Genomic DNA, 13,092 nt, shown 5'->3' on the forward strand with positions numbered 1-13,092 from the left:
GACCCCACCAAGTATCCCAGCCAGCCTGTGCCACGGGCACGGACCCTGGACTGAAACAGGACAACGTCGCCTTGCTGCAGCTGGGATCAGCCCCAGTGTCTCCAGTGGAGCTACAGCCCATTGACCCAGCTGGGATCTTCCCCAGTGACCCCAATAGAGCTCCGGCCCATTGACCCAGCTGGGATCTTCCCCAGTGACCCCAATAGAGCTAAAGCCCATTGACCCAGCTGGGATCTTCCCCAGTGACCCCAATAGAGCTACAGCCATTGACCCAGCTGGGATCTTCCCCAGTGACCCCAATAGAGCTACAGCCCATTGACCCAGCTGGGATCAGCCCCATTGACCCCAATAGAGCTACGGCCCATTTACCGAGCTGGGATCTGCCCCAGTGACTCCAGTGGAGCTACGGCCCATTGGCCCAGCTGGGATCTGGCTGATTTGCCTTGTTGTTCTCCCGCAATCTGTGCTGAAGTTCAGTAGCTGTCCCGAGAGACCTGGAGAAAGTGGATATCACTGAATCAGTGACTGGTGAGCGTAGATAAAAAGATAGACGGGGAGTGCTCATGGGCTAGTCATATGGGCCCGTGGTGCCCGTGCTCCAGGAGTATTCAGAGCCGGGGGCCCTGCTGCACCAATATTTGGAGCTGGATCTCTCCCCGGCCCTGCCCGGATGGGTCCCTCAGGACAGCCTGTTCTTTCTGTTTGCTGGTCATTCTTTGAAGTTATAACTAGTAGTCAAACAAAGGCAATAGCCCAGTAGGAAACGGCAATTCAGTAACCAGGATGTGTGAAGAGACAAAACACCAGAGGCGAGAGAGATCAGAGCTCCGTCCACGACAGACAGTGGTTGAAGAAAATACAGGACTATGTAGCACTTTAAAGACTAACAAGATGGTTTATTAGATGATGAGCTTTCGTGGGCTGAAGAAAAACTGAAGGGGAGGTTGAGCTGCCAGTAAAACGCCTTTTTTTTTTTTTTGAAGCAAGCATCAGAAAAAAGTCGTCTTTGTGTTTTAAAGTAGGTCTAATTCCAATAAACATTATTGTACAAAGCCAACTTTGAACTTTTTATTAGTGAACTTAAAATCACAATAACTGAAGCCCTGGCGAACACCTTCACACTCAGAAATGTACATATTAAAGCCAAGTATCAAACTTGACTCTAGGTGTAACCATTTGAGAGTGATTGCTTTATTACAAAATAGTCAGGGAGAAAGTTATAAGACTATTAAAAACATTGAAAAATTTCTTATACGTCACTAGAACAAAACCAAGCCAGTGCATTATGATAAGATTTTGACCAATCCACTACGTTACAAAATCTTCTGACAATATTTTACAAAATCCTTGCTTTGACTATAGACATCATTATGGCACATCCATGCAGGCACAATGGTATGGTGACATTATTTTCATGATCAATTAGACATCACTGTAAGCAGAAGAAAGTTACTTTATTTCATGTAAAAGAACTTTGAGAGATCTAGTAAACAAAAGAGATTCTGTGAAAAAGAGTAAAGTTACATCTACACTAGCCCCCAAGTTCGAACTAGGGAGGCTAATGAGGGTGACCGAAACTGCTAATGAAGCGCGGGATTTAAATATCCCACGCTTGATTAGCATATTCCTGGCCGGTTGCCATTTTGGAAACTGACTAGCCCGAAGTAACTGCCCACGTCTACACACGGCAGAGAAGCGCGAGTCCAAGATAAACCCCTTAGTTTGAATTAACAGTTAAACTTCATTCCACCACCAAAAATTATACACACCTGACGCCCGTGGAAGTGCTGATACATAGATAGATAGATGAGGGGCGGTGTTTGGTGATAGATAGAAAAGGAGGTGCATAGAGACCGAGGGTGTGTATGGGAACAGATAAAGGTGTGTGTGGAGATAGATAGATAGATAGATAGATAGATAGATAGATAGATAGATAAGGAGGTGCATGGAGATAGAGGGGCTGTATGGGGATTGAGAGAGAAAGGTGTCCCTCCTCCTTCGTGCCCTGCCCCACGGCTGCTACAACCAAAGCAGGTGGGGAGGAATTTGCTCAGTTCTTGGCCACAGGCTCATAACTTCCCCTGCGGGGAGATGATGAAAGACCAGGACTGGCAGAGCTGTGGTCATGTGCGCAGGGCATGCAGGGTGCGGGGTTGTCCCTCGGTGCTCCCGGCCCGTTCCCAGCATGGGGAGCTGAGTGGGGACTAGATGGAGAACGACAGCCCATTGACCCAGCTGGGATCTGCCCCATTGATTCCAGTGGAGCTACAGCCCATCGACCCAGCTGGGATCTGCCCCAGTGACTCCAGTGGAGCTACGGCCCATTGACCCAGCTGGGATCTGCCCCATTGATTCCAGTGGAGCTACGGCCCATTGACCCAGCTGGGATCTGCCCCATTGATTCCAGTGGAGCTACAGCCCATTGACCCAGCTGGGATCTGCCCCAGTGACTCCAGTGGAGCTACGGCCCATCGACCCAGCTGGGATCTGCCCCAGTGACTCCAGTGGAGCTACGGCCCATCGACCCAGCTGGGATCTGCCCCATTGATTCCAGTGGAGCTACGGCCCATTGACCCAGCTGGGATCTGCCCCAGTGACTCCAGTGGAGCTACGGCCCATTGACCCAGCTGGGATCTGCCCCATTGACTCCAGTGGAGCTACGGCCCATTGACCCAGCTGGGATCTGCCCCAGTGACTCCAGTGGAGCTACGGCCCATTGACCCAGCTGGGATCTGCCCCAGTGACTCCAGTGGAGCTACGGCCCATTGACCCAGCTGGGATCTGCCCCAGTGAGTCCAATAGAGCTACGGCCCATCGACCCACCTGGGAACTACCCCAGGGTATGTCTACACTTGCCCCTACTTCAAAGTAGGGAGGTAAATGAAGCATACCGAAGTTGCAAATCAAACACGGTATTTAAATAGCCCACGCTTGATTAGCATAATTGCGGCCGGTCGCCATTTTAAAATGCTGGTCACCCAATTTAACTTGCTACGTGTAGACGTGGTAGTCCGATTTAAAACCTTCCCTCGAATTAACTGGTACTCCTCATTGCACAAGGAGTCACAGTTCATTCAAGGGAAGGGTTTCTGATTGAACTTCCGCATCTACACGTGGCAAGTAAATCGAGCGACTGGCATTTTAAAATGGCGACCGGCCGCGATTATGCTAATCAAGTGCGAGATACTTAAATCCCGCGCTTGATTTGCAACTTCGGTATGCTTCATTTGCCTCCCTACATTGTACTAGGGGGCAAGTGTAGACATACCCAAAGTGACTCCAATGCACCTACGGCCCACCGACCCACCTGGGATCTGCCCCATTGATTCCAGTGGAGCTACAGCCCATTGACCCACCTGGGATCTGCCCCATTGATTCCAGTGGAGCTACAGCCCATTGACCCACCTGGGAACTGCCCCATTGATTCCAGTGGAGCTACAGCCGATTGACCCACCTGGGATCTGCCCCAGTGATTCCAGTGGAGCTACAGCCCATTGATCCAGCTGGGACCTGACCAATTTGCTGGTTCATTGCCCCATTGACTGTTCTCAAATTCAAACTGATTCCCACACAAGCGCCGTAAGGAAAGTTTTGCACAGAAGAGACTTTTGCTCCGTCTGTTTTGGTCGTCCAGCGTCTAGGGAGCTTGCTGGTCTGTATGGGGGAGGGAGAGAGAGCGCGGCTGGCCTTAGAGTGCCTGCAGACAGACAGACAGACAGACAGGGCTCCGCTCCCCAGTTCCCATCACTCCCTTAACTGAAGCCATCAGGAGGGAGTTATTCGCCCTTTTCTGGGGCCTTCTCTGCACAGTAACGGTTTGTGTGCAAGGTTTTGGTGCTGTGAGGAACCTCCTGTTCTTTGTCCACACTCGCTCCTGGTGTGGGCAGAGAGCAGCCATGTGGGCGTGGAGAGCCATGCACTGGGGGTGGCTCCCCACCGTCTCCCAGGCAATTGGCCGCAGGGGGCTTAGGGCCGGGTTTTCCAGGCCTCCTGGGGCAAGTCCAACATCAGGGGATGCTTGTCTCTGCATCCCAGCTAGATTGCCAGCAGCTTTCCTGTGGTGTGTGTGACAGGCAGTGTGTGACAGCCAGTGTGTGTGACAGGGCACGTGTGTGTAACAGGCAGATAGCAACCCCTTTCTGCGCAAGATCCTTATGCCTCAAAACACTCGCATTTTCTAATGCCCAGGTAGCCCCTGGAATCAGAGTTAAATTTGCTTCCCTCCCCAAAAAGACGCTGCTGAGAGCAATGAAAAAGGCTTCCTGGGTGGACAGGACGGCAAAAGAGGGAGAGAGAAAGTTTATAAACTCTCCCGATCCTGAGCTGAACTAAAACAGGATCAAACCTTCTAGGGCAACAACCCCAATGGTTCGAAGATCTTAGAAGCATCGGACCACAAGGGACCACAAAGTTTGTCTCGTCTGACCCCTGCCATCATTTTGGAGTGGAGTCTGTGTGCGGCGTGGGCCGTTTTGGGGAGGTGAGTTAGTGGAGCAGGCGAAATCGCCACTGAACGAACTCCCCACAACAATCTCCAGGACAGAGAGCAGCTTCCCTGGAGGGAAAACGTGAGGGAAAGACGAGAGCGGGACCAAGCCAAACGATTGTTGTGAAAGGGAGGCTGTTGCAAGAGTCCATGTCGGTGGTTAGATGGAGAGTCAGGACTCCTGGGTTCCATCCCAGAGTCTGCCGGGGAAGGCTTGGAGGCCTTGGACAAGTCACGTCCTGCACCCATGCCTCAGTTTCCCCTCCAAACATTTCTCCCATTACTGTGTGACCTCACTGTGGCCAAGCCTGTTTCTCCCAGTCAGTCTGTGCAGCACCCAGCACAAGGGGCCCTGAACATGGTTGGGATTTGGGCAGGGCCTTTCCCATTGATCTCCGGTGGGAACTGGGCAGCACCTTGCACGATGGGGCCTCACACGTCCAAAAGGACCCTCAAGAATTTCAGCTGGCTCTCTCCAGAGCAGAGGCATGGAGCAGATGGGGAAGCAGGGAAGGGGGAGACCCAGTGGGGCAGCTGGAGGGTTTACCGCATTTCCTTCTGCATGTCCTGGGGGGACGCAGCACCTCAGAGACGACCCCCGTCCCAGGTCCCCGACGCGATGCCTGCAGCTCCCCGGACTGGCTCAGCCGGCAGCAGGAATCCTGTGCAGGATGGTGGAGATCACAGGACATGGCCAGGTCTGATCCCTCTGCAAAGTCTGGCAGGCCTCCAGTTCCCACGTGAACCACAAACTCCCCTCGCTGGGTCCCAGCAAGGTGTCTGCGTTCTGAGGCTCATGTCTGGGGGACAGCGGGCCAGGCACCCCGCAAGGAACAGAGACAGCCACGTCCAGCCAGCTCCACCGGGTGAGGTCCGAGGAGCAGAGATGCCAGCTGGGACTCTGCCCCCCGGCCCTCCCGGCTGGGAAAGAGACCAGAGCCCCGCTGGGAGTCGGCTGCAGGAGATCTGAGCCCAGCCTCTGCTGCAGCGTCCCCAGCCCTGCTAAGGAAACCCTCGCGCTGAGCTACAGACCACACAAACCACAGCCCAGCCTCCAGCCGGCCTGCGTCAGCACTGTTACTCACGCCCCCTGTGGCAGAGCTGAGCTGCCGGTGAGGCGCTGTCTGCACTGGAGGCCAGCTCCAGGGCACAAGCTCATGCGGAGATGGGTTTTCCGCACTTCCGAGCTGCGTCCCAACTCCAACTCTGGGGCTGCTGCAGAGGACGCGGAAGGGAAGGGAAAGGGGGACCTGATTAGCAGCTTACGCCAAGTACCTAAATTATGCTGCCAGGTGGTTTGGCTGCTGTGCTGAGCCCCGAGCTTTGGAGAACAGTGTACGGCAGTGGGCCTCAGCCAGCGGTACGCACGGCCCGGGGGCAGGCAGAGCTCTTCCAGGGGTACATCAACTCGTCTCGCGATTTCCTGGCTTCCAAGCAAGCACCATAGAACACACAAGCAGAGACGGGTTCTTCATTCTCCTCACACTCCTCTGCAGAAGACCAAAAATCTATTTGCCAAAATACAATTTGGGGATCAAAAGGAGCCGACAGCAGCCGGTGAACAGAATTCTATCTCCGTGCCATGTCCACCAACAGCGTCCATTCCCCTAGTCAGCCGGCTCCAGCCCTGTGTGGTCAGTGGTGTCGGGGTTGTGTGTGCATTCCAGGTACCTCAGAAACTCTTCCTCCATGGTGAGGTAGAAGATGGGATTGAGGCAGCTGTTGACATATGTCAGGACACAAGCAGATGTGCTTCCTATTTCCAGAACAGGCCGAGGGTGCGCAGCTGAAATCCACAGGAAGAAGAAGACGCGATAGGGCAGCCAGCAGAGGAAGAAGGTCGGGATCAAACCCAGAAGGATCTTGAGCAGCTGCTTGGCCTGGATCAGCCGGTTCCTTCCCAGCCTGGCAGCTTGAAGAACGTAGAAGATTGAGATCAAGATCAAGGCTAATGGGATCAGAAACCCGGCCAGGAACTGGATGATGATGGCGACCTTCACCCTCCCTTCATCCAGTGAGAAATTCAGGCTGGTGTTGGCAGGTGGAAGGAGGGATTCCCAGAGGTCACCGTACCGCAAGCTGAACCCGGCAGACAGGGCCCATATACCCAGACTCACCCAGCAGGTCAGGGAGGCCGTGCAGCATTTCTGGGACCACTCAGGCTGTGCCGCGAGGATGCAGCGATGGACGCTGATGGCCGTGAGGAGGAAGGCGCTGGAGAACATGTGCAGGGAGGTGATGGTGCTGCTCAGCCTGCTGGCCCAGTCTCCGTGCATGGAGAAGATGAAGTTGAATCTGAGGGGCAGGCAGGGGATGAAGATCAAATCGGACACGGCCCAGTTGAGGAACCACACGGCGCTGGCCGTCCTCTCCACATGGCAACCGGTGACGAATATGACGTAGCCGTTCCACAACAGCCCAGTGGGGAAGGCCACGCTGCAGAGCACCAGCAAGGGGGTCCAGTATATTATTCTTGAAGGAGCGGCTGTCATAGTATCCCCGCTTCTCCTCAGGGCTGGGGGTGGGGCAGGGCGGATGTTGTGCTGAGGGAAGGAAGGAAGAGCAATGAAAAGGGCTCCAGGAGAAGACAGAGAGAAAGAGAGAGATGCAGAGCTTATGATCTCCCAGATCCTGAGCTGAACTCAGGCCAATGGCCCCATTTGCTGGAAGACCTTAGAAGAACAGAACCCCAGGGTGAGCAGAGGGGCAGAATTGTCGTTTTGTCTGAGCCCTGCCAAGATACCCGGTTTGTTGTGTCTGTCCTCAGCCCCAATGTTTTGTGTTTCTACACAATAGTGGGGATTTTAACTAAACCAAATACATTATTGAAAATAAAACACATTGGCTTCTTGCTGAAAAATTGGATTTCTAGGCAACATGGCGACCTGGGAGCAAAGACAGAGACATACGATACCTCTCTATCTCCCCCAAATTCCCAAACGCTCTTCTTGCTGGAAACATCCTACGGAGCTGCTAATCCCCACGTTGGATTAATCCCCACGTTGCAGGCAAAATCCCCACAAAACCCTTCTCCCCCACAACATAGTAACGTCTGGTCATGAAAAGGTTCCAAGGAAGAGGAAAATAAGATTAAAAAAGCCACCTGGCAAAATGCCAGAGGGTGAAAAGTCCAGTAAAAAGCCAAACGTTTTATTTTTAATGAAGGGACATTTCAGGCATCTGTTTGGCTGTAGAGACGAAGAATCAGGACTCCTGGTTTCATCCCAGACTCTGCCACTAAAATGCTCAGGGGGTTTGGGCAAGGCACATCATGGCCCCGTGCCTCAGTTTCCCCTCTGACCATTTGCCTGTTTAGAGTGTGAGTTGGCTGTGGCCAGACTGTTTCTCCCTGAGGATTGGGGCAGCACCTGGCATAATGGGACCCCCAAACTCAGTCAGAGTCTGTGCAATGCCTGGTGGAAGGCGGCCCCTGAAGTCGGTTGGAGTCTGTGCAGCACCCTAAACTCTGACTATGGGATGGGCAAATAATATCAGCTGGCTCCATCCGGAGAGGATATGGGGAGGAACTGGGGAGAGCAATGGGGGGTGGGTGGAATGAGATCTAATGGGCAGCTGGAGGGTTTCCATCAATTCCTTTCCCGTGTCTCGGGTGGACGCAGTGACGCAGAGCCGACCCCTGTCCCAAGTCCCCTCACGGTGCCTGCAGCTCACCCAGACTGGCCCAGCCAGCAACAAGAAGCCGTTCATATGGGGGGATCTCTGTGGGGAGGGAGCCGTGGGGGGAGATCACAGGACGTGGCTGGATCTGATCACATCTGCAAAGCCTGGAAGGCTCCGGCTCCCACAGCTCTACGCAGAGCTCACACGAACCACGAGCTCCCCCCGCTGGGCCCCGGCACAGTGTCTGCATTTGGCTCCCACATCCTGGGGCCAGCAGGTGAAACACCCTGGGTGGAGCTGGGGCTGAGACAGCCACGTCCAGCCAGCTCCCCGGGGGAGGACTCAGGAGCAGAGACACCAGCTGGGACTTTGCCCTCCAGCCCCTCCCAGTTGGGAACAAGACCAGACCCGCTGGGAGTCGGCCGCTAAGGAAACCCTCGCGCTGGGCTAGAGACCACACAAACCACAGCCCGGCCTCCAACCGGCCTGAGGCGCGTTTCAGTTCAGCCTGAGCCCCCAGGGCAGCCGGGTTCAGGCCAGCCTGGGCCCCGTCCCCAAGGAACTTCGCTGGAGCGCAGGGAGGGGGGTTTACCTGCTGGACTAGGGATGTGAAATGTCGATGGTTTCGCAATTTGCATCGATTATTTGATTAGCTGATAAGGACGGTTCCGCCCCAGGGCTGTTGCTTCACTTCAAAGGCAAAAGCGTAGCAGGGGGCGCAGGGCCAGTGGGGGGGCTCAGGCAGTGCCCCACTGGCCCTGTGCTCCTCGTAGTGTTTCAAAGGGGCAGCTCTGCACGGAGCCCGGGGTCTGGCCTCAGGCTCCGCACTTTCTCATAGAGGCAGCAAGGCGGGGGAAGCGACTAGTCGATTAGTCTGTCGACTATCCCGACTCTGTCCCTATGGCACCAAGCGCTGGGATCCCGGGTCCGGCTCTGGTGCCCTCGCTGCCACCAAGATGCTGAGCGACTTGAGGAGGGGTCAGAGAAGGGCCTGGAGGACGGTTAATGGCCAGGAGCCCGGCCAGGGCAGAGACGAAGTCCAGGAGCGCCAGGTGTGTGTAGCCTTTCCCAGTGTGGAAACTTGCTGCAGCTGCCTGTACCTTAGGGCCAGGTCTACACTAGCAGAGCTGGCTCCCCCCTGCATGCGGCTCAGTGCAGTGCCCTGCGTGTGCAAACGTTCAGCCCCTGCCATTTCTCTCACTTTCCCTTGCTCCTCCCGACCCGGGGAGCAGCGCTTCCCAAACTGCGGTCCGCGGCCCGGGACTCAGCGCGCCTGGCGGCTGCCGGCCCTTAAAGCCACCCGCCCCATTCGGTGCAATGGGCCCCGCGCCCCTGCACCCGGCAGTGCCGGCGAGTGACGAGCGGGGCCCTGCTCCAGCGCTGTGCGGGGCTGGGTCTCTCCCCGGCTCCGCCCGGAGCGGGCCCCGCCCCCCGCGCGTCCCCCTCGGCCCCCGCCCCCCGCGCGTCCCCCTCGGCCCCGGGCATCCCCGCCGCGCGCGGCTCCTCCTCGCTCCCTGCCGCCCACGCGCGGCGTTGCACGTGGGCGGGGAGGACGCCCGGGCGTGACGTCACGGCCCGGGGGTTTGGAACCCGCGGGAGGCGCGTGGCGGGGCCTGGCTGGCTCCGGGTTCGGACTCCGGGGTCTGAGCGCGGACCCGGCCCCGCAGCGCGGAAGGAGAAGGGGGGGGGGCGGCTCGTGCGGGGGAGGGGAGGAGAAGGGGCTTGAGCGGGGGAGGCACCCAGGGACAGGGGTGCAGGAGAGACAAATGCCGGGGGGCCAAGTGCAGACCATGAGGGAAAGGGCGGGTGGGGCGGTGTCGGGGGGAGGGGGACAGGGGGATGCTGGGAGGGCACTGGGGGCTGGAGGGGAGGGGAGGGGCTGGGAGGAGGCTTGAGAGAAGGGGTGCGCATGAGGAAGGTCAGGTGTGAGGGCCCAGAGGGGCAGGAGGGGATGGAGCAGAGACTGGTGAGGGGGTGGGTATTAGGGATAAAGAGGGCAAAGGGAGGCACCAGGAGGGTGCAGGGCTAAGGGACGGTGCAGGTGCCAGGGGATTCCGGGGTGCGAGGGAGGGAGAGCTGGCCACCGGAAGCAGAACTGGACGGGTGAAGCAGGGCAGGCTGGGGAGATTGGGGGGCTGGTGGAAGCAGGGCTGCGGGGGGGGGGGTGTGTGAGCAGGGAGCTGGCCGGGGCAGATGTGGGCGGGGTGGGAGAAGGGGTCGCTGGCAGGAGGGCTGGACGCAGGCGGCGGGGCTGGCCAAGGGAGATTGGGAGGAGAAGTAGGGAAGAACTGGCTGCCAGGGAGGGGGTTGGGGGAAGTGGGGCTGGCCAGAGACGCAGCAGGGAGAGCAGGGGGGAGGAATGAATCAACCTGCGGGGAGTGGGACTGACCCAACCCCGTTCCCCTCTTCCCCCCCCCCCCCCCCCAATGCATGAGTTAGTCCGGCGCAGGGATTCTACTGTCCCCCCCACACACACACCCCTCGAATAGTCGCGATCTATCTGGCTGGTAGACACGCTCATGCAGCCTGAGCACTTTTACCAGCCAGGCAGTTCGAAACTACAAACTGATACATCTAGTAACAATACACCTCACCTACTGAGGAAATACAAGACATGCGCTATGTCTGGTATTTTCTCACTTTGTTTTTCATGTGTTTATATTTTTGGGCTGCAAAAAGCAGAACTGAAAAAAAAGGGTTCCAATTAAAGTAAAAAGTTTGGGAAACCCTGGTCTAAGCAGCTTTCTGTCTGTCCTACAGCCCATTTATCCAATCCATATTCCTTAACTTGCTGGCAAGAATATTGTGGGTGACCATATCAAAAGCTTTGCTAAAGCTGGCACTGGGAGATTTGGGAGGACCAGAAACAACTTATTTGAATATTCATCATTTGATTAATGAATATGCAAATATTCAAATTAACATTACCAGTCCTCCAAAAGTTTATGAATGGATTTACTGGTCCCCGTGTTAAAAAGTTTGGGATCCCCTGCTGTGGAGTATGGGAGTTGACAGGGGCACTATCAGCGGTCGATTCATCAGGTCCTTACTAGACCTGCTAAATCAAACCCCGGAAGCTCACTCTTCGGAATGTCGATCTCTGGGTAAGTATAGACAAGCCCCAAGACAACTGTGAGGCTATGTCTAGGCTGCAGGCTTCTTTGGGGAGAAGCTTTTTTCCAAAGAGATCTTCCGCAAAAACTTCTTCTGAAAGAGCACACCTGGCACAATGGGGTCCTGATCTCAGTCGGGTCTGGGCAGCGCCCGGCACAATGGGGCCCTGATCTCAGTCAGGTCTGAGCAGCACCCGGCACGATGGAGCCGCTGATCTCGATCGGGTCTGGACAGCACTAGGTCACATCTTACCCCGACTTCCTGTAGCTTCTGCTCTTTGCTTGCCTGTCTCAGGGCTGTGGTGTGTCGGGCTGGGGTGTCTCAGCCGTGGTCCCCGACGTGACAGATGCAGCTCAGACAGGCTGACCATGTGGGGGGCCAGGAAGCTGATTTTCCGTGGGTTTCTGTGGGGCTCAGCAGAGGGGGAGGTAAGGGAGGGGGGGCTGCTAGTGTCTGCAAACCTCACAGGCGCCTGGCTCCTGCTGCTCCCTGCTGAATGTCAGGTCCCCTGGGGCCCCAGCGTCACTGTGGTTCTGAGATGGACTCTCTCACAGGCAGGCCTGGTGGGGCCAGGAGCCAAGAGCGGGTGGGGGGGGTAGCCACATCCTGGCAGGGCCCCGTCCCGGTTGCACCAGGGTGAGTGGGGGAGCAGAGAAACTACAGGGGGTGGCTGAGGGGAGAGAATGAAGTGGAGGCCTGTTCATAGCAGACCAGCCGTCTGAGAAATGGGAGGGGAGTAGGGTCCAGTGGGTAGAGCAGTGGAGGGCAGAGGCTAGAAGCCAGGACTCCTGGGTTTTATCCCCAGCTCCCAGAGGGGAGTAGGGTCCAGTGGGTAGAGCAGTGGAAGGGGAGCTGGGAGCCAGGATTCCTGGGCTCTCCCTGGCTCCCAGAGTGGAGAGAGGTTTGTAATGGATTTCCACACACCCCAGGTGCCACCTGGAACTGGTTCCCCGGGCTCCCCCTTGCCCTGTGCTGGTGTGACAAGCTGCCAGGCCCTCCAACTGGCGCTGTCACCAGCCCTCCCATGGGTAGGGACCCCCCTGCTCCTGGCTTCAGTTACCCACCGGGGCTCTGACCAGCCCCTGCGTGGCAGGGCTCCCACAGGGTAACTATGAGACCCCCCCGGCTTGCGGCCCCAGCATGATGCCCCCCTTACGGCTCACGGCAACTCTCGCCCCGGGGAGCCGCGTCCCTCACACTGGGCCAAACAAGGCCAAGAGCAGTGAGGCGCGGGCGCGACGTGGTTCCCAGGGCGGCGCCAAGCATCTCACCAGCAACTAAACCCAAACCGCAAACTGAACTCAGTGTGCGCCATGGACTGGGGCCTGGTTCCGCCTCTGCTGAGGGGACCAGCCACCCGGGCGCTGCTCCTCCCCCGGTTCAGTCTTTGGCCCCCCGCATTGCCAGACCTCCCGTGGGTGGGAGGCGAGACAGGCCAGACACGGTCGCTCCCGGGCTGACGCGGCGCGGGCTGGTGCACAAACCCTGCGTCTCAAAGCCCAGTCCCAGCAGGTCTGTGGGAGACCCCCCGCGCCCTCAAGATGGCGTCCGGAGGCCTGGTGACACCGCGTGTCCTCACGAAGTCACGGCTGCCTTTCCCCGAGGGCCTCGGGAGGGAGATCGGCTTCGTTCCCATGGCCCTTTCCCTCCCGCTAGGTGGGAAGCATCCTTCCTCGTGGGTGGATATACCAAGCCAGGGTCAATGCTCCCACGGTCACGTTCCGAAGCGAGACTCGCGCACGAATCGGACTCTCCTCTTCAGCAAACCCGCAGCGTCCCACGTGCCCGACCTCGCACGCGGCACATCGCCGCACCGTCCCAATCCCATCATGGCCAACGAGGGTGGAATCTGGCGGGTGGAGCAAGGGGGC

At 57.1% G+C, this 13,092-nt stretch overlaps 1 protein-coding gene across 1 annotated transcript; it reads right to left on the reverse strand.

Annotated features, from left to right (window-relative positions):
* Window positions 1-3,199: 3,199 nt before the first annotated feature.
* On the reverse strand, window positions 3,200-7,007 carry LOC142819687 (chemerin-like receptor 1). The gene has a single exon (XM_075908233.2). The coding sequence runs from the start codon at window positions 6,976-6,978 to the stop codon at window positions 6,094-6,096; it is 885 nt and encodes a 294-aa protein (XP_075764348.2). The 5' UTR covers window positions 6,979-7,007; the 3' UTR covers window positions 3,200-6,093.
* Window positions 7,008-13,092: the final 6,085 nt, after the last annotated feature.

This window comes from Pelodiscus sinensis, chromosome 22 (assembly GCF_052426305.1).
Source record: "Pelodiscus sinensis isolate ZL-2025 chromosome 22, ASM5242630v1, whole genome shotgun sequence".
NCBI classification, from domain to species: Eukaryota; Metazoa; Chordata; order Testudines; family Trionychidae; genus Pelodiscus; species Pelodiscus sinensis.